Source organism: Bombina bombina, chromosome 4 (genome assembly GCF_027579735.1).
Source record: "Bombina bombina isolate aBomBom1 chromosome 4, aBomBom1.pri, whole genome shotgun sequence".
NCBI lineage: Eukaryota > Metazoa > Chordata > Amphibia > Anura > Bombinatoridae > Bombina > Bombina bombina.
This window is the reverse complement of record NC_069502.1, coordinates 245722433-245744838: the sequence shown is the minus strand read 5'-3', so window position 1 is coordinate 245744838 and position 22406 is coordinate 245722433. Positions and strand designations below refer to the sequence as shown.

At 37.9% G+C, this 22406-nt stretch overlaps 1 protein-coding gene across 2 annotated transcripts in view; it reads left to right on the top strand.

Annotated features, from left to right (window-relative positions):
* The window catches only part of ST6GAL1 (ST6 beta-galactoside alpha-2,6-sialyltransferase 1), a 135897-nt gene that overhangs the window by 9858 nt on the left and 103633 nt on the right, over positions 1-22406 (top strand). For both annotated transcript variants that reach the window (XM_053709858.1, XM_053709859.1), the window contains 2 exons: positions 4773-5452; positions 11270-11367. In XM_053709858.1, coding sequence (XP_053565833.1) covers positions 4798-5452; positions 11270-11367 — 753 coding nt within the window. In that variant the 5' untranslated portion in view covers positions 4773-4797. The remainder of the gene's footprint in view (positions 1-4772; positions 5453-11269; positions 11368-22406) is intronic.

The window sequence follows — 22406 nt, the reverse complement described above, 5'->3', positions numbered from 1 at the left end:
CAATAAATTAATTAAACTACCAAAAAGTATCTACAATTAAACCTAACACTACACTATGAATAAATAAATTAAATACAAATACCTACAAATAAATACAAATAAAAACACTAACTAAAGTACAAAAAATAAAAAAAGAACTAAGTTACAAAAAATAAAAAAAGAACTAAGTTACAAAAAATAAAAAAATAATTTACAAACATTATAAAAATATTACAACAATTTTAAGCTAATTACACCTACTCTAAGCCCCCTAATAAAATAACAAAGCCCCCCAAAATAAAAAATGCCCTACCCTATTCTAAAATAAAAATTGAAAAGCTCTTTTACCTTACCAGCCCTTAAAAGGGCTTTTTGCGGGGCATGCCCCAAAGAATTCTGCTCTTTTGCCTGTAAAAAAAAACATACAATACCCCCCCAACATTACAACCCACCACCCACATACCCCTAATCTAACCCAAACCCCCCTTAAATAAACCTAACACTAAGCCCCTGAAGATCTTCCTACCTTATCTTCACCATGCCGGGTATCACCGATCCGTCCAGAAGAGGGTCCGAAGTCTTCCTCCTATCCGGGCGATGTCTTCATCCAAGCGGGGGCTGAAGAGGTCCATCATCGGGCTGAAGTCTTCATCCAAGCGGGGGCTGAAGAGATCCATCATCCGGCTGAAGTCTTCATCCAAGCGGGGGCTGAAGAGGTCCATCATCCGGCTGAAGTCTTCTATCAAGCGGCATCTTCAATCTTCTTTCTTCCGGCTCCATATTCATCCCGCCGATGTGGAACATCCATCCTGGCCGACGACTTCCCGAAGAATGACGGTTCCTTTAAGGGACGTCATCCAAGATGGCGTCCCTCGAATTCCGATTGGCTGATAGGATTCTATCAGCCAATCGGAATTAAGGTAGGAAAATTATGATTGGCTGATGGAATCAGCCAATCAGATTCAAGTTCAATCCGATTGGCTGATCCAATCAGAAAATCAGAATTTTCCTACCTTAATTCCGATTGGCTGATAGAATCCTATCAGCCAATCGGAATTCGAGGGACGCCATCTTAGTTATACCCGGCGTGGTGAAGATAAGGTAGGAAGATCTTCAGGGGCTTAGTGTTAGGTTTATTTAAGGGGGGTTTGGGTTAGATTAGGGGTATGTGGGTGGTGGGTTGTAATATTGGGGGGGTATTGTATGGTTTTTTTTACAGGCAAAAGAGCAGAATTCTTTGGGGCATGCCCCGCAAAAAGCCCTTTAAAAGGCTGGTAAGGTAAAAGAGCTTTTCAATTTTTATTTTAGAATAGGGTAGGGCATTTTTTTTATTTTGGGGGGCTTTGTTATTTTATTAGGGGGCTTAGAGTAGGTGTAATTAGCTTAAAATTGTTGTAATATTTTTATAATGTTTGTAAATTATTTTTTTATTTTTTGTAACTTAGTTCTTTTTTTATTTTTTGTACTTTAGTTAGTTTATTTAATTGTATTTATTTGTAGGTATTTGTATGTAATTAATTTATTGATAGTGTAGTGTTAGGTTTAATTGTAACTTAGGTTAGGATTTATTTTACAGGTAATTTTGTAATTATTTTAACTAGGTAGCTATTAAATAGTTATTAACTATTTAATAGCTATTGTACCTGGTTAAAATAAATACAAAGTTGCCTGTAAAATATATATTAATCCTAAAATAGCTACAATATAATTATTAATTATATTGTAGTTATATTAGGGTTTATTTTACAGGTAAGTATTTAGCTTTAAATAGGAATAATTTATTTAATAAGATTTATTTTATTTCGTTAGATTAAAATTATATTTAACCTAGGGGGTGTTAGGGTTAGGGTAAGACTTAGCTTTAGGGGTTAATACATTTATTAGAGTAGCGGTGAGGTCTGGTCGGCAGATTAGGGGGTTAATAATTGTAGGTAAGGTAGCGGCGACGTTGGGGGGGCAGATTAGGGGTTAATAAATATTATGTAGGGGTCTGCGGTGTTTGGGGCAGCAGATTAGGGGTACATAGGGATAATGTAGGTTGCGGCGGTGTGCGGTCGGCAGATTAGGGGTTAAAAAAAATTATTAGGGTGGCGGCGATGTGGGGGGGCCTCGGTTTAGGGGTACATAGGTAGTTTATGGGTGTTAGTGTACTTTAGAGCACAGTAGTTAAGAGCTTTATGAACCGGCGTTAGCTCAGAAAGCTCTTAACTCCTGGCTTTTCTCTGCGGCTGGAGTCTTGTCGTTAGATTTCTAACGCTCACTTCAGCCAAGACTCTAAATACAGGCGTTAGAAAGATCCCATTGAAAAGATAGGCTACGCAATTGGCATAGGGGGATCTGTGGTATGGAAAAGTCACGGCTGGAAAGTGAGCGTTAGACCCTTTCCTGACTGACTCTAAATACCAGCGGGCGGCCAAAACCAGCGTTGGGACCCCCTAACGCTGGTTTTGACGGCTAACGCAGAACTCTAAATCTAGGCGTATGTTTGCACAGAACTAGAATGTAACAGGGCGATATGGGAAGAGAAAGATATTTTGTCTAATATTTCCCTAGCATGATACACATGAGATCATTTGCCCAATTCACTTTAGATAGCGTTCAGCAATATGTTTAGCCGTATCCTTGGTAACTAGGTACACAATGTTTTATTGAGCAAACTGTCATGATCATTTCTTTGTATAAGGATAATATTATGTGTGTTGTACAAAGTAACACAATAATTATGATTTTGCCTGATTATGAAAACTCACTACAGACAGGGAACGGCAATGTGTTTAGCCGTATCCATGGCAACTGGGCACACGATTGTTCACAGTGTGATTGGTTATGATCACTGTCTTGTATAAAGGTTATTTTATGTGGCATATATAGGTGGCACAACAGATTAATGTTATGATTGATTTTGCACTTAGTTTGTTGTAACAGAGTGATTATCGTAACAACGGTATTGTACATAAGAATTTCTTGGCCGGAAGTGGCGATGTTACACTTCTGGTCTCAACAGTTCAGTATAACGCAATGTGCGTTCCATACATGGTGGTTTGGCGCCGCTTTGGCAATTAAGGTTTGTTTGATTAATTTATTATACACTATAAAAGGGTTGTTTTGTAACACAATTGCATGCTGACGAAGGGGACTAGATCCCCGAAAACATTTCATATTAAAGTACACTGTACTTGTTTTCAAAAGACCTGTGAGTGCTTCTTTTTTGGCTGCTATTCATGGATATCGTTGCACCCAGGCAGATGCCAGTAGGAGGGTCGTGCTGGAACTGAGTTGTCTATATATGTATACATATTTATTTACGTGTTTATATGTGATTATATATATATATATATATATATATATATATATCTGTAAATACATATATACCTATAAATACATATGTATTACATATATATATATATATATATATATTTAGACATGTATAACAGTGACGTGCAGTGAGGTCAGAGGCTGGTGAGGAACTTGCTAGGATATGCCCGACAATATGAACCCAATAGATGTAGCATAAATATAAAATTAATTTAGCAGGTTGCACAAGGGCAATTAGCATTATTAACAACACACGCATACAGGTAATAAACTAATTAAATTCTGATTATATAGGCAAAAGCAGTTCTTCTATTTATACTCTTTGAAGACAAATGGAGTGCATGGTCTTACCTTCCCAGAGGCAGAACTTTATTAATTTTATGTGATGAGATTGAAATTTTTCTGCAGGTCCCTTTGAATTGAAATATTAAGATTAGAAAGTTACACTAAAACATTGTTTCTCAACTGCGGTACTCAAGTACCCCAACAGGGCAGCTTTTCATTATAGGTGATATAGTGCACAGTTGTAAATGTATGTGTCTCTATAGTAAAGCCCTTTGCCTGCTTTTTTTTTCTAACATCTGAGACCTCTTATCTTCGAGCCCTTATAACTTTTGTGTGCAATATTTTTTTAAATAATTTTTATTAGCTGGTGTTATTATGAATGTAACTGTAATTTGTAATGTATTTTTGATGTGTTTTGTGCAACTTTTTTTTTTGTGTGAAACAGTTAACCAGAGCTCTGAAGCCCCTGTAAATATTCTAGTGTAAATTGTGATTGCGCTCAAGCTATCACGTTTACTTTCAACTTGTAATGCAAGCGATATGCCTGATGAGTGCAAATACCCACAATAAACCACTTATCACTCGCGTGCAAATATTTGCACTCTAATCTGGCCCTAATAAAGCATACACATAAGAAAAAATATTGGCATTGTGTTCTTTTCTATATGGAGTGGAGAAATCTAGACAGTAGTAACAAAAATGATTTTCTATAATAAATCAGTAGATACAAATGGTCCATAGTATGATCTTAGTTTTATTGTGCAAGGCAAGGCAAAATAAATGTGTACCATAATGTAGTTTCTAGTTTAGGATACTGGATGGTCTCTTAGGAAGAAGTAAGATGTTGCACATTCATACACATTTTTATTATTTCGGAATTATAATATAGTATAGCATCTGATACTATAAACCATATTGTATTTGGCTCTATAAATAATACTAATTCTTTAAATAATGTATTAAAGCACTGAAACACTACAAACCACATTTTTTCTTGTTTTTGCTGTTTGTAAAATAATTTGCTATAAACTTGTAGATTAGTTTTTATATATCTTTCCCATAGCATCTCTTATTTTGAATATCCTCTTCATATATTATTTTATATTATAGTACTGTTCCAATAACATTTTTCTATAAGAGATTATAATGTTCAATATATCTAATTAATTTACAATCATTTCTATCTCATATAGAGGGCTTCTTTCATCCATCAAAGTTATGAAGCTATTACTAAATTCATCATATTTCCATTGTCGTCATACCAGGATTTACAAAATAAGTAAAGTTTGTCTCATCTCCATATTTCTCTGCACTTTTTGCCTCTTCTCCCTGGACTGGGCCAATAAAGTGATAAACATTAGCAGATATATAAAGAACTGGAAACATATCACAAGTAATAAATCTAATGCTCAACAGTGGGTCTGGATAAAAAATCAGAGTTTAAGTATTACAGTGGTTGAAAAGCCTGAGGGTTACATGGCAAGTAACTCAGCAAAAAGGACAGTGAAGGAAGTATCATCGTTACAAACGCCTTATAGATTCATTGGCAAAGTGTGGAGTGATAATATGTCATCCAAAGACCTAATAAAGAGACTGCAGGAAGTGAAGAAGAATTACCAAAAATGGAACAAATATAAAGTTACATTTCAGGGTAAAAGAGGCCAGAATCTTAGTCCCCAGGAATTGCTTTGTCAGCTCAAACTTAGGGTGAATATGAGCACAATTAAACGCTCAGATCTTCCCTTCAATACCTCCTCCTGGAGCCAGTACCTACCTACAAAGTCCTTGCCGGATGCGGCTGGGGAACTGGGAACCTGTGCTGTTGTGTCTTCCGCAGGATCCATAAAATCTTCAGCACTTGGTTCAGAGATAGGTGCGTGAGAGATACTTTTTTCTGTTAAGAAATAATTTATATGTGGTTGCTGTATATGCTGACTTGTAGAGTACTGCAAAGACTTCAGTTATAAAGGTGTAACAACTAGAAGTCATTTTCAAAACTGAATTATCCCGATTGCCTGTGGCCCCTTTTTAAAAAATACACACACACAAATTTATATATACAGTATACATATCTATATATATATAAATATATATATATATACTGCAACAGTAACCCCACTATAGGAATAAGTGGGAGGCAGCACTCTCTGGTATTGTATTCCAAACAATCAGCTAGATTACAAGTTGTGCGTTCGTGTTTTAACGCTGAAAAAATTGCAATTTCAGCGTTAAAACAGCACCGCAGCCATTACAAATCTTGTTGGTATAGCTGTACCGCAAGCCTTTTAGCCTGTACCGCAACATCAGTTCCACACACCTAAAAAAGGCGTTTTTTCATGGGACTTCCATAGCGCAGCCATTACGAGTTTTGCAGTGAGTCTAAAAAGCTTGCGTTGCAGTTTATACCGACCAAGATCCATTTTGCATTCTAAAAGCAGTAGTTATGAGTTTTACGCTACAAATCTATAACATAAAACTCATAACTAAACAACTACAAAGTACACTAAACACCCATAAACTACCTATTAACCCCTAAACCGAGGCCCTCCTGCATCACTAATAAAATATTAAACTTATTAACCCCTAATCTGTTGTTCCCAACATCGCCGCCACTAAAAATAATTATTAAGCCCTATTCCGCCACTCCCTGACATCGTCACCACTATAATAAACCTATTAACCCCTGAACCGCAAGCCCCCCCACAAAGAAATATACTAAAGTAAACTATTAACCCCTAAACCGAAAGCCCCCCACATCGCAATAAACTAAATTAAACTAGTAACCCCTAAACCTAATGCCCCCCTAACTTTATATTAAAATTACAATTTCACTATCTTAAATTAAATTAAAACTTACCTGTCAAATTAAAAGAACTAAGTTTAAACTAACAATTAAACTAATATAATTATTAAACTAAAATTAAACTAACTACCAATTAAATAAAACTAAACTACATATTAAAAAAATAACACTACTGAGCTTGCATTCTATTGGCTGTTCCGATCAGCCAATAGAATGCAAGCTCAATCCGATTGGCTGATTGGATCAGCCAATCGGATTGAACTTGAATCTGATTGGCTGATTCAATCAGCCAATCAGATTTTTCCTACCTTAATTCCAATCGGAATTCGAGGGACGTCCCTTAAAGGAACCTTCATTCGTCGTCTAGTCGTCGGGAGAAGAGGATGTTCCGCGCCGGAGGTCTTGAAGATGGAGCCGCTCCTCGTCGGATGGATGAAGATAGAAGATGCCGCTTGGATGAAGATGTTTGCCGGTCCGGATGTCCTCTTCTTGCCGGATAGGATGAAGACTTCGGAGCCTCTTCTGGACCTCTTCTTGCCGGATAGGATGAAGACTTCGGAGCATCTTCTGGACGGATCGGTGATACCCGGCGTGGTGAAGATAAGGTAGGGAGATCTACAGGGGCTTAGTGTTAGGTTTTTTAAGGGGGGTTTGGGTTAGATTAGGGGTATGTGGGTGGTGGGTTGTAATGTTGGGGGGGTATTGTATGTTTTTTTACAAGCAAATGAGCTGAATTCTTTGGGGTATGCCCCGCAAAAGGCCCTTTTAAGGGCTGGTAATGTAAAAGAGCTGTAAACTTTTTATTTTAGAATAGGGTAGGGCATTTTTTTATTTTGGGGGGCTTTGTTATTTTTTTAGGGGGCTTAGAGTAGGTGTAATTAGTTTAAAATTCTTGTAATTTTTTTATTTTTTATAATTTAGTGGTTTTTTTTTTGTAATTTAGTTTAGTTGATTTAATTGTAGATAATTGTAGGTAGTTTATTTAATTAATTTATTGATAGTGTAGTGTTAGGTTTAATTGTAACTTAGGTTAGGATTTATTTTACAGGTAATTTTGTAATTATTTTAACTAGGTCTATTAAATAGTTATTAACTATTTAATAGCTATTGTACCTGGTTCAAATAAATACAAAGTTGCCTGTAAAATAAATATTAATCCTAAAATAGCTACAATGTAATTATTATTTATATTGTAGCTATATTAGGGTTTATTTTACAGGTAAGTATTTAGCTTTAAATAGGAATAATTTATTTAATAAGATTTATTTTATTTCGTTAGATTAAAATTATATTTAACTTAGGGGGGTGTTAGGGTTAGGGTTAGACTTAGCTTTAGGGGTTCATAACTTTATTATAGTAGCGATGAGGTCCGGTCGGCAGATTAGGGGTTAATACTTGAAGTTGGGTGTCAGCGATGTTAGGGAGGGCAGATTAGTGGTTAATACTATTTATTATAGGGTTTTTGAGGTGGGAGTGAGGCGGTTTAGGGGTTAATACATTTATTAGAGCAGCTGCGAGGTCTGGTCGGCAGATTAGGGGTTAATAAGTGTAGGTAAGGTAGCGGCGACGTTTGGGGCAGCAGATTAGGAGTTAATAAATATAATATAGGGGTCGGCGATGTTAGGGGCAGCAGATTAGGGGTACATAGCTATAATGTAGGTTGCGGCGGTGTACGGAGCGGCAGATTAGGGGTTAAAATTGTAATGCAGGGATCAGCGATAGTGGGGTCGGCAGATTAGGGGTTAATAAGTGTAAGGTTAGGGGTGTTTATACTCGGGGTTCATGTTAGGGTGTTAGGTGCAGACTTAGGAAGTGTTTCCCCATAGGAAACAATGGGGCTGAGTTAGGAGCTGAACGCTGCTTTTTTGCAGGTTTTTTTTCAACTCAAACTGCTTCATTGTTTCCTATGGGGGAATCATGCACGAGCACGTTTTTTAAGCTGGCCGCGTCCGTAAGCAACTCTGGTATTGAGAGTTGCAGTGGCGGTAAATATGCTCTACGCTCCCTTTTTGTAGCCAAACGCAGCCCTTCAGAGAACTCTCAATACCAGCGTTATTTAAAAGGTACGGGGGAAAATAACCACGCGTAGCTAACGCACCCCTTCTAACGCAAAACTCTAAATCTAGGCGATAGTTTTTTATTTCGGGGTGATTTTTTTTTATAATGGGTATTAGAATAGGAATAATTTTTATTATTTTTTATTATTTTTGATAATTTGTTTGTTATTTTGTTATATATATTTTTGGTTTTGGGGTGGGTTTTTATTTTTAGATTAGGGCTTGGGCATTTCACAAAAGAGCTAAATGCCCTTGTAAGGGCAATGCCCATACAAATGCCCTTTTCAGGGCAATGGTTAGCTTAGTTTTTTTTAGAATTTTTATTTTATTTTGTGGGTTTGGGGGGTGGGGGTTTGTAATTTTAGTGGGTGTGTAAAAAAATTTCAGGTAAAAGAGCTGTTTAACTTAGGGCAATGCCCTACAAAAGGCCTTTTTAAGGGCTATTGGTGGTTTATTATAGATTAGGTTTTTTATTTTGGGGTGTTTTTTATTTTTTAAATGGGTATTAGAATAGGAATACTTTTTTTATTATTTTTGATAATTTGTTTGTTATTTTGTGTAATGTATTTTTTTTGTTTTGGGGTGGGTTTTTATTTTTTAGATTAGGGCTTGGGCATTTCACAAAAGAGCTAAATGCCCTTTTAAGGGAAATGCCCATACAAATTGGGGGTTTGGGGGGTGGGGGTTTGTATACTGTTAGGGGGTGTTTGTTTGGTTTTGTAGCAAAAGAGCTGTTAACTTTAGGGCAATGCCCTACAAAAAGCCTTTTTAAGGGCGCACAAAAGCCCTTTTAAGGGCCCTTGGTAGTTTATTATAGATTAGGTTTTTTTTATTTTGGGGTAGTTTCTTTTTTTAAAGGGTATTAGAATAGGAATCATTTTTATTGTTTTGTATAATTTTGTTTGTTATTTTTTGTAATGTTAGGTTTTAGTGTAAAGCAGGTTAGGTTTTATTTCACAGGTAAATTTGTATTTATTTTAACTAGGTAGTTAGTAAATAGTTAATAACTATTTACTAACTAGTCTACCTAGTTAAAATATATACAAACTTACCTGTGAAATAAAAATAAAACCTAAGCTAGCTACAATATAACTATTAGTTATATTGTAGCTAGCTTAGGTTTTATTTCACAGGTGATTATGTATTTAGTTTTAAATAGGAATTATTTAGTTAATAATTGTAAATTTAATTTAGCTCTATTTTAATTATGTTAAAGTTAAGGGGTGTTAGGTTTAGGGTTACGGTTAGGGTTAGGTTTATGGTTATGTTAGGGTTAGAGTTAGGTTTAGGGTTTAATATATAGTTTAATTTAGGTTGTTGCGATGTTGGAGGCTGGCGGTTTAGGGGTTATTAGATTTATTTAGTAGTAGTGATGTGGGAGGCCAGAGATTATGGGGTTAATAACTTTATTTAGTGGCGGCGATGTCGGTGAGCGGTGGAATTGGGGTTAATAGATTTATTATAGTGTGGGCGATGTTGGGGTGCAGGGGAATAGGGTTAATAACTTTAGTATAGTGGCGGCGATATCGGGAGCAGCAGATTAGGGGTTAATAGTTTTATTTAGGTGGCAGCGATATTGGGGGCGGCAGTTTATGTGTTAATAACATTATATAGGTGCCGGCGATGTCGGTGGGGGGCAGATTAGGGTGTTTGGACTCAGGGTTTATGTTAGCGTGTTAGTTTTTTTTCCCCATAGACATTAATGGAGCTGCATTATGGAGCTTTTCATTCCGCAATCGCAGGTGTTAGGTTTTTTTCTGACCCACTGTCCCCATTGATGTCTATGGGGAAAGCATGCACGAGCACGTCAAAACAGTGCTTGGATTGTGTGCGGTATGGAGCTCAACGCAACCATATCGCACGCACAAGTCGTCTGTTTAAAAACTTGTAATGGCTGCGCTATAGGGGGTTAAATAACGCAACTTTTGTTGCGTTGGTTAATTTTCCTATAGCGCGAATAACTCGTAATCTAGCTGAATGTTTTTATTAGCGTGATGCTTCACCTGAAGAAGGGGTAAATCCCCCCGATTGTCACGTTAATTAAAACTTTTGGAATACAAATCCAGAGAGTATCATCTCCCACTCATTGCTATTGTGGAGTTTCTGTTGGAGGTTATGCTATTAAGGCTGGACACCCTGGTTGCTGAGGTCAGAAAGTGAGAGTACCCTTTCCTAAGGACTTAAGATATGTGTATATATATATACATACATTATATACGTATATAAAGCTTAATTGCTGATAGTATAGGATTGCTTCCTAAGAAAAATACATTATTTAAGTAGTACTATTGCAGCCAATGAAACTATGTAAAATAGTGATAGTCCTGAGGCAAAGGGCCACCTCTGAACTATGATATTGAAAAGCTGCCTTTACGAAACTTGTTTTTTATACAATAATTGCAAATTCTCTTCAATGCATAATGCATTATTATGAGGCACATCTAACAAATACGCTCTCCATATTCAGCATTGCACCAGCAGCTCACAAGAGCTGCTGGTGCAACGCCACCCCCTGCAGACTTGCGGAAAATCGGCCGCCAGCAGGGGAGTGTCAATCAACCTGATCATACTCGATCGGATTGAATTCTGGCGATTCCTGTCCGCCTCATCAGAGCAGGCGGACAGGTTATGGAGCAGCGGTCTTTAGACCGCTGCTTCATAACTCGTGTTTCTGGCGAGCCTGCATGGGGCCTCAAGCTCCATACGAAGCTTGATAGATAGGCCCCTATATATTTATATTTATGTATTGATAGTTTGTTACTAGAGGACTTTATATATATAAAAGCATCAGATTAGATCTGTATGTAATTTAACTTCTCTGTACTTTCAGATTCTCATGATGCCGTTTTAAGGTTTAATGCAGCTCCTACCACTGGATTTAGTGATGATGTAGGATCAAAAACGTCATTCCGTTTAGTCAATTCACAGGTAAAAATAAAAAAAGCAGGTTCCGTTTGGGAATTCAGCAAACACTGTTTAATTATGTTGATGTTCTCCATTAGGTCCCAATAAAAAATATAAAAGGGCAGTTACTGACAGCAAAGAATGAGTCTAAGCCAGTTGTAAAGGCTCTGTGATCAGAGAGGATGACATTACATGAAATCTCCCGCTCTATATTCAATAAGCAAATGATATCTGAACAAGGTATCCAAACATCTAACCCAACCGGTCCATAGGTGGAAAAATGTTTTAACTGTCTTTTGGTAAAAAATAATATAAATCCTATAAATGGGCTCCATTTATCAAGCAGTGGATGCTGCTTCGGAGGCTCATCATTTCAGGCTGTCTGAAAGGGAAGTTAAGAAGTAGCAGTTGTAAGAGCGCTACTTCTTAAACTGTCCGCCACCTTTTAAGTAGTGGATTGAAATCATCCCGATCCAATTTGGATAATTGACAGCCCCTGCTAGCTACTGATTGGCTGCCAGTGAGTAGGGGCGGCATTGCACAAGCGTTTCTGGTGCACTGATAACTGCAGACAGCGTATGCTGTCTGACTGCAGTGATGTCTAGCGGATATGATTGGCTACAGTGAATCATGTCCGCTCAACATTTGATAAATGGAGCCCTATATATGTTTGGGCTTCAGACTTTTGGGTTACGGTTGCGATTGCCAACAGATACCAGGTTAGGTTTATTTATTTAACTAACTAATTTTTAAAGAGTAAGTACCTACCAAAACCGGACTTAGAATATGGCGTACAGGGTATTTGCTCAATGCACAGTTTGCCTGTTGCCTTAACTTTGCACAGTTGCCAGAATTATTATCTGTGCATGATGCAGGGCCAGCCCTACTTCTCACTGCCTTGCTGTGGCTATGAGGCAGGTTAGGGCCAATCCTGTCCTGCTCTGATACATATTATTTTTAGTAACTGTGACTACAAAGGCTGATAACAAGTGAGTAGTTATTCTTTATTTATTTTTTACTATTCAATGACAACCAATTTACAAAATACAATAATATAAGGGTGTTAAAAACTTTAAGGGCCAGATAACAAGTGGAAAGCTACTTTATCGCACTCCCAAGTGGTTGGTTATTGCTACTGCAAGCCTGCAGTAACAGTTAGCTCTCGAAAATTAACCATTGATCAGACCTCTGGTTTATTTTAAAGATGTGCCCCAAATACCCCTAAACTTAAGTGTGAGGTTGTATAATAATAATAATAAAAAAAAAAAAAAAAAATTAAAGTGAGCGGGTCAGGGGTGTAAGAAAAAAAATTTCACTGAAAAGTGCCTTTACATTGCGGTCTATGGGAACTGTGTGTTCTCAATAAATATATATATATATATATATATATATATATACTTATATACATATATATTTATATTTGCTGCCCATCGCTGCACAACTAACCCCCTGCGCTGCGCTAGTTCTCATGCTGTGTCTAACTGTAAATACATTTGTAAATGTTATAAGCAGTCACTCTGTAGTATGTAAGTAGGTTCCGGAAATTTGCATCATACTTTGGTTACATAATTTGACTTCCAGCCTCTCTAGGGACAAGCACAAATGTGTACATCAAAACCAAATGTATACTTTAATGTTGTTTCATTTTCCCTTATTAATTAATAGGGGATTCAATTTTGATCTTATTATCGCTTATAGTGGCCGTGTGTGGGGGTTTTTAAGCTCATCAATTATTAGGAAAAATGTTTAGGTCTTGTTACTATATATTTAAAATATCTTTTTAGTCCATTACAGGAACCAGTGAGCCAGCATGCTTATCAATTACAACAGCATTGACAAGACCACATTAATGTGGTTAAGAAAATGAGTTGTACGCAACATAGTATTTAATGGAGCTTAAATCTCGCTCATCAGGAAGGGTGTGTGAATCTACAGTACAGAACATTGCTGTTTCATCTTTTTTGTTTGTTTACATAGTAATATAGTTTAAAGGGCAACTAAACCCAAAATCTTTCTTTCGTGATTCAGATAGAACATACAAATTTAAACAATATTACAATTTACTTCTATTATTTATTTTGCTTCATTTTTGAGATATCCTTATTTGAAGAAAAATCAATGCACATGGGTGAGCCAATCACATGAGACTTCTATGTGCAGCAACCAATCAGCAGCTACTGAGCATATCTAGATATGCTTTTCAGAAAAGAATATCAAGAGAATAAAACAAATTAGATAATAGAAGTAAATTAGAAAGATGTTTAAAAATGCATTCTCTTTCTAAATCATGAAAGAAAAAATGTGGGTATCATGGCCCTTTAATAGCAGATACAAAATACATATACTCACTTGTATTATTCATAATCCATACACTAGCCATGTTGGTATTCCAACGATTTCTGTTCCCCTTATTTGTTCTTAGCTTTTCACCTGGTAGTCTGTTTTACTTCTATTCTTTCTTTTCCCCAAAGTAATCTTTCAACTTTGTTTTCTTCTACCCTATATCACAGACTTGTTCTTCATAAAACCAATGGATCCAAATGTAACTCTCCAACACATTTTGGACTAGATTACGAGTGGAGCACAAATGAGCTCTCTCGCTGGCGCATTAACTACGCTAGAAGTAAGCCTTTTTCCATGTGTCGGGTAGCACGGGTAATACAAGATAAGAGTAAAAGGTTTTCACACGAGCGCTAACCCAATGCGAAAAAAGCCAAACTTTAAATATCGCAAATGCGTTAACGTATTCCCCATAGACTTCAATGGAGCGAGAAAAGTGAAAAAAAAAAAACTAAACTATTAGCTCACAAACCCAATCGTGTTTAACCAAAATGCACCTAAATAAAATATGACTATTTCACATTCCAATGTTCTTCACATAGCAGAATATGTTCTTTTTATTCTTAAATACACATTTCTATATATCTACATATATATATATATATATATATATATATATATATATATCTACACATAACTATGATTATATATAGGTATAGATGTATTTATATATGTGTATATACTAGTCCTAAAGCCCGTTCACATGGCCATTTTTTGCAGTACAGCAGTCCCACCCCTTGCTCTCTCTCCCCCCTCTCTTTTGCTTTCTCTCTCCCCCTTTCTTTTGCTCTCTCTCCCCCCTCTCTTTTGTGCTCTCTCCCCCTCTCTTTTGCGCTCTCTCTTGCTCCACCTGTCTTTTGATCTCTCCCCCTCTCTGTTGCTCTCTTTATCCCCCCACTCTTTTGATCTCTCCCCCTCTCTGTTGCTCTCTCTCTCCCCCCTCTCTTTTGCTCTCTCTCTTCCCCCTCTTTTGCACTCTCCCCCCTCTCTTTTGTGCTCTCTCTCCCCCTCTTTTTTGCGTTCTCTATCCCCCCCTCTCTTTTGCGCTTTCTCTCTCCCCCCTTTTTTGTGCTCTCTCTCCCCCCTCTCTTTTTCTCTCACTCTCCCCCTCTCTTTTGCTCTCTCGCCCCCTCTATTTTGCTCTTTCTCTCCCCTCTCTTTTGCTCTCTCTCCCCCTCTATTTTGCTATCTCTCACACCCCTCTCTCCCCTTCTCTTTTGCTCTCCCCCCTCTCTCTCTCTCTCAACACCTCTCTCTCTCTCCCCCCTCTATTTTGCTCTCTCTCTCTCCCCCTCTCTTTTGCTCTCTCTCTCCCCCTCTCTTTTGCTCTCTCTCTTTCCCCCCCCTCTCTCTCTCCCTCTCTTTTGCTCTCTCTCCTCCCTTTCTTTTGCGCTCTCTCCTCCCTTTCTTTTGTGCTCTCTCCCCCCTCTCTTTTGCTCTCTCTCCCCCCTCTCTTTTGCGCTCTCTCTCTCCCCATCTTTTGCTCTCTCTCCCCTTCTCTTTTGCTCTCTCTCTCTCCCCTCTCTTTTTCTTTCTCCCCCTCTCTTTTGCTCTCTCTCTCTGCTCTTTCTCCTCTCTTTTGCTCTTTCCCCTCTATTTTGCTTTCTCTTCCATCTCTTTTGCTCTCTCTCCCCTCTCTTTTGCTCTCTCTCCCCTCTCTTTTGCTCTTTCTCCCCTCTCTTTTGCACTTTCACACTAAGAGCCATGATAAACTTTGAATCGCTTGCGCGCAACAGTTAGAGTGCCACACATATTCTAGCCCTTTATGTGGGCCTCCAAACTGAATACTGTATGTACAGGAATCAAGGATGTTTTTGTTTCATTTATACAAAAAATATTTATTTTCAGGCAGCAGATGTAGGGCGATGTGGGGGACAGAATATATATATGTGTCTTTCTTGATCTGTACAATACCACTGATAAATCATTACACTAAGTTACCAGGCAAGTATGAACCTTTTTTTAAATCTGAAACAATGGCACATACCTGGAATTAAATTAAATTTTATTAGGGATTTCAGTAAAGTATCCAATATAAAAATGTGTATATATAAAATACGTAATATATATATATATATATATATATATATATACATACACACACACACAAATTATACATTTATACAATTATACATATGATATATATACACCCAATATTCAGTAGTCAATATTTGGTGGTTCCAAAGTTGTCAGTCTTTTGGGGTAAATTAGGAAACTACAATATATAGCAGAATATTGTATAGCAGAATATTGTGTGTTAGGTGTGCCCGTAATAGCCCCCAAAGAGGCGAAATACAAATTGATAAAACAACAAAAATAACAATACAAATAATTTACCAGATACTCATGTGAGCAATGTGACATAAGTGGATAGAAAAGTCAAAATATCCCCCAAAATGTCCTGTAGCAACAAGATGAAATGCAATCGGCAGGCTGCTCTCTTGAAAAATGTGGATCAGATTAAACTATGTCCTATAAGACAAAAAAGTAGAGGCGCCTTATGGTGCAGTATCTCAAACACAGTGCAGTGGCATGTGGCAACAGCAAGAAGGTACTCACAATCGAAGGTGCACATTCAGTGCAATAATGCGCAGACCAAGGGGCATATTTATCAAGCTCCGAATGGAGCTTGATGCCCCGTGTTTCTGGCAAGCCTGCAGGCTTGCCAGAAAGAGCAGTTATGAAGCAGCGTTCACAAAGACCGCTGCTCCATAACCTGTCCGCCTGCTCTGAGCAGGCGGACAGACATCGCCGGAAATCCACCCGATCGAGTACGATTGGGTTGATTGACACCCCCTGCTGGTGGCCTATTGGCCGCAAGTCTGCAGGGGGCGGCGTTGCACCAGCAGCTCTTGTGAGCTGCTAGTGCAATGCTGAATACGGCGAGCGTATTGCTTGCCGTATTCAGCGATGTCTGGCAGACCTGATCCGCACTGTCGGATCAGGTCCGCCAGAACTTGATAAATTAGGGCCCAAGGCTTCAAAGCCGCTCGGCTGACTCAAACATTCCGGCAGAACAGCAAGACCGCGGAGGGGCTCGTCTCCAGTGACGTCACGGCTTCCAGTCCTAAGAAAGGGAACACAGCCAATAGCGTAGTAGCACCTACAATAGGTCTACGTTATGAAGGGTCCCCAGCGTAGGTCCAAAAACCGCATAGAAGAGCAAGGTTCAATAAAAAAAAAAGTTAAAATATAATTAAAATGTTAAAAAGCAACACGTTTCTCGGCACAAGCTGCCGTTTCATCAGTAGATCTCTAAAAGCTTTCCACATCTTGCCCTCAATACTAATCAGTTTCTCAGTCCTTACTTATTTGAAGCCTTTTCCCAACATGTTGCTACTACCACCATACTTCAAAGTGGGGATAGTGTTTCCAGGGTGAAGAACAGTTTTGTCTTTGCTCTATATAATTTTAAGGCCAAATATTTAATTTGTTATCTCAAAAGACCAGAGAATCCTTTTCTCATTTTTGCTAAGTCTCCCATATGCCTTTTAGTAAACGCCAAATTGGATTTAATTTTTTTTTTTCAGTAATGGCTTTCTTCTCAACATATATCCAACAAGCCCAGCCATGTGTAAGGGGTCTAGTTGCCCCAAGTACATTTCTCCCATCTCAACTGTGGACCTCTCCAGCTACTTCTTAAAAGTTAAAAATAAAAGATTATTCCTCTAGACCTCACTACAACATATGGGCCCCTATTTATGAAAGTCTGGCGAACCTGATCTGACAGTGTGAATCAGGTCCGCCAGACCTCGCTGAATACGGTGAGCAATACGCTCACCATATTCAGCATTGCACCAGCAGCTCACAAGAGCTGCTGGTGCAACGCCGCCCCTGCTGACTTGCTGCCAATTGGCCGCCAGCAGGGGGGTGTCAATGAACCCGATCGTACTCGATCGGGTTGATTTCCTGCGATGTCTGTCCGCCTGCTCAGAGCAGGTGGACAGGTTATGGAGCAGCAGTGTTTGTGACCGCTGCTTCATAACTGCTGTTTCTGGCGAGCCTGCAGGCTCGCCAGAAACACGGGGCATCAAGCTCCATTCGGAGCTTGATAGTTAGGCCACATGGCCTTCAATACACAATAATAAAACGTTATCTCCTCAAACACGTTCAAAAATAGAATTTAATTCAATATAAGTATGGAGAGTGGCGCCCCAATAACATAAGGGCTGAAGGTTGGAATTATATAAAAATGGGAATTCAGCTATCCGTGTATTTACACGTTATATAAATAAAAGCTATGCAAATATTGTATTAATTGTAAGATCCCCTAGTAATGTGTGTATAAAAGCATTCTATAAGCATATCATATATAAATATAAATATAATGGTATAATTGTTTTAATTCATATAAAACACAAAATTAAAATACTACAATCATACAATAAACCAAAGAAATGGCAGAAGCCTTCTGACCTTTCCTAGAACCAGAAAAGATAACAAATAGACATGTGCATGGCGAAAAAAATTTGGTTCGGTTTGGATCAATTTGGAATTTTTCGAAGTTTGGTTCGGATCGATTCGAATTCGGAAAATTTTGAATCGATTCATTTCGGATTCATTCAGATTCAAAGAAATTCGGCTGTATTCGGTTCGATTCGGTTCGGTTCGGAAATTCAGAATTTCGGTAAGTGTTAGGTGGGATTAGACTAGTATTATGTACTGTATATTAGGTGTAACCCATAGCAGAGTGATATAACCTAATATACTGTACAATACTAGTGTAATCCATGGCCATCCGAATTTACCGAATAAATCCGAAGTAATTCGGATTTATTCGCGAAATTCTGCAGTATTTTAATTCGGAAATTCGGTTCGATCCGAATCGCCGAATTTTCTGAATTTTCCGAATTTCCGAATCGAACCGAACCGAATTGCACATATCTAATAACAAATAGAATAGAAGTCTTTCTGAAATCTTTAGTAGCTTCAACATAATATTTCAAAGCTCTTACCACATCCAAAGAATATAAAGATCTCTCCAGAGAATTCTTAGAATTGGGACACAACGAAGGGACAACAATTTCTATACTAATGTTTTTGGAGTTCAGAACTTTAGGTAAAAATTTAAATGAAGTATGCAAAACCGCCTTATCCTGAGGAAAAATCACAAAAGGAGACTCACAAGAAAGAGCAGATAATTCAGAAACTCTTCTAGCAGAAGAGATGGCCAAAAGGAACAATACTTTCCAAGAAAGTAATTAAATGTCCAGAGAATGCATAGGCTCAAATTTTTCTGTGGAACAGAACAGAAAGAACAGAGATTTGTCCTTTCAAGGAACTTGCAGACAAACCCTTATCTAAACCATCCTGAAGAAACTGTAAAATTCTAGGAATTCTAAAAGAATGCCAAGAGAATTTATGAGAAGAACACCATGAAATGTAAGTCTTCCAAACTCGGTAATAAATCTTTCTAGACACAGATTTACGAGCCTGCAACATAGTATTAATCACTGAGTCAGAGAAACCTCTATGACTAAGCACTAAGCGTTCAATTTCCATACCTTCAAATTTAATGATTTGAGATCCTGATGGAAAAATGGGCCTTGAGATAGAAGGTCTGGCCTTAACGGAAGTGGCCAAGGTTGGCAACTGGACATCCGAACAAGATCCGCATACCAAAACCTGTGTGGCCATGCTAGAGCCACCAGCAGTACAAACGAACGCTCCATTATGATTTTGGAAATCACTCTTGGAAAAAGAACTAGAGGTGGAAAGATATAAGCAGGTTGATAACTCCAAGGAAGTGTCAAAACATCCACTGCTTCCGCCTGAGGATCCCTGGACCTGGACAGATACCTGGGAAGTTTCCTGTTTAGATGAGAAGCCATCAGATCTATTTCTGGAAGCCCCCACATCTGAACAATCTGAAAAAACACATCTGGGTGAAGAGACCACTCTCCCGGATGTAAAGTCTGGCGACTGAAATAATCCGCTTCCCAATTGTCTATACCTGGGATATGAACCACAGAAATTAGACAGGAGCTGGATTCCGCCCATGCAAGTATCCGAGATACTTCTTTCGTAGCTTGAGGACTGTGAGTCCCACCTTGATGATTGACATATGCCACGGTTGTGACATTGTCTGTCTGAAAACAAATAAACGGTTCTCTCTTCAGAAGAAGCCACAATGGAAGAGCTTCTGAGAATCGCACGGAGTTCCAAAATATTGATTGGTAATCTCACCTCTTGAGTAGTGATGTCGCGAACAGTTTGCCGGAGAACAGTTCCCAGCGAACATAGATTGTTCGTGTTCGCCGCTGCGGGCGAACATATGCGATGTTCGATCCGCCCCCTATTCGTCATCATTGAGGAAACTTTGACCCTGTATGTCACAGCCTTCAGACACATTTGAGCCAATCAGCAGCAGACACTCCCTCACAGACCCTCCCAGCTCCTGGGCAGCAGCCATTTTAGATTCATTACGATCTTGCTTTCTTAGTGAGAGAAGGTTTAGTGTTGCTGCTGCTGACATTATAGGGAAATAGATAGCTAGGCTAGTGTATTTAGTGTCCACTACAGTCCTGAAGGACTCATCTAATCTCTGCTGTAAGGACAGCACCCCAAAAAGCCCTTTTTAGGGCTAGAACCTCAGTGTTTTTTTTTTTTGTTTGTTTTTTTATTTATTTGTAATTTTATTTGCATTTGCCTGGCTTTCAGCCTGTGTGTGAGGCTCACAGCATATACTGTGATTAGTGCCACCACTGATATCTGCTTAACATTAGTGTAAATTTAAACAACAAAACTTTTAAATTATTTTGCTAGTGTCATCTAATTTCATTTTCTATCAGGCCTGTGTGTCAGGCTTACACAGCATATACTGTGGGGTTAATTGCTGTGCCAGCCACCACTCATATCTGCTTAACATTATTTTAAATTAAAAAAAAAAACTTTTAAATCATTTTGCTAGTGTAATCTAATTTCATTTTCTATCAGGCCTGTGTCTCAGGCTCACACAGCATATAGTGTGGTTAATTGCTCTGTGCCAGCCACCACTCATATCTGCATAACATTATTGTAAATTTAAACAACAAAACTTTTAAATCATTTTGCTAGTGTAATCTAATTTCATTTTCTATCAGGCCTGTGTGTCAGGCTTACACAGCATATACTGTGTTTAATTGCTGTGCCAGCAGCCACCACTCATATCTGCTTAACATTATTGTAAATTTAAAAAAAAAACTTTTAAATCATTTTGCTAGTGTAGTCTAATTTCATTTTCTATCAGGCCTGTGTCTTAGGCTCACACAGCATATACTGTGGTTAATTGCTCTGTGCCAGCCACCACTCATATCTGCTTAATCTTATTGTAAATTTAAACAACAAAACTTTTAAATTATTTTGCTAGTGTAATCTAATTTCATTTTCTATCAGGCCTGTGTGTCAGGCTTACACAGCATATACTGTGGGGTTAATTGCTGTGCCAGCCACCACTCATATCTGCTTAACATTATTTTAAATTTAAAAAAAAAAACATTTAAATCATTTTGCTAGTGTAATCTAATTTCATTTTCTATCAGGCCTGTGTCTCAGGCTCACACAGCATATAGTGTGGTTAATTGCTCTGTGCCAGCCACCACTCATATCTGCTTAACATTATTGTAAATTTAAACAACAAAAGTTTTAAATCATTTTGCTAGTGTAATCTAATTTCATTTTCTATCAGGCCTGTGTCTCAGGCTCACACAGCATATACTGTGGTTAATTGCTGTGCCAGCCAGGCAGCCACCACTCATATCTGCTTAACATTAGTGTAAATTTAAACAACAAAATGTTTAAATCATTTTGCTAGTGTAATCTAATTTCATTTTCTATCAGGCCTGTGTGTCAGGCTTACACAGCATATACTGTGGTTAATTGCTGTGCCAGCCACCACTCATATCTGCTTAACATTATTGTAAACTAAAAAAAAAAAACACAAATCATTTTGCTAGTGTAATCTAATTTCATTTTCTATCAGGCCTGTGTCTCAGGCTCACACAGCATATACTGTGGTTAATTGCTCTGGGTCAGCCAGCACTCATATCTGTTTAACATTAGTGTAAATTTAAACAAAAAACTTTTAAATCATTTTGCTAGTGTAATCTAATTTCATTTTCTATCAGGCCTGTGTGTCAGGCTTACACAGCATATACTGTGGTTAATTGCTGTGCCAGCCACCACTCATATCTGCTTAACATTATTGTAAATTAAAAAAAAACAAATTTTAAATCATTTTGCTAGTGTAATCTAATTTCATTTTCTATCAGGCCTGTGTCTCAGGCTCACACAGCATATACTGTGGTTAATTGCTCTGTGACAGCCACCACTCATATCTGCTTAACATTAGTGTAAATTTAAACAACAAAACTTTTAAATCATTTTGCTAGTGTAATCTAATTTCATTTTCTATCAGGCCTGTGTGTCAGGCTTACACAGCATATACTGTGGTTAATTGCTGTGCCAGCAGCCACCACTCATATCTGCTTAACATTATTGTGAATTAAAAAAAAAAAACTTTTAAATCATTTTGCTAGTGTAATCTAATTTCATTTTCTATCAGGCCTGTGTCTCAGGCTCACACAGCATATACTGTGGTTAATTGCTCTGTGCCAGCCACCACTCATATCTGCTTAACATTAGTGTAAATTTAAATAAAAAAACTTTTAAATAATTTTGCTAGTGTAATCTAATTTCATTTTCTATCAGGCCTGTGTGTCAGGCTCACACAGCATAGATTGTGG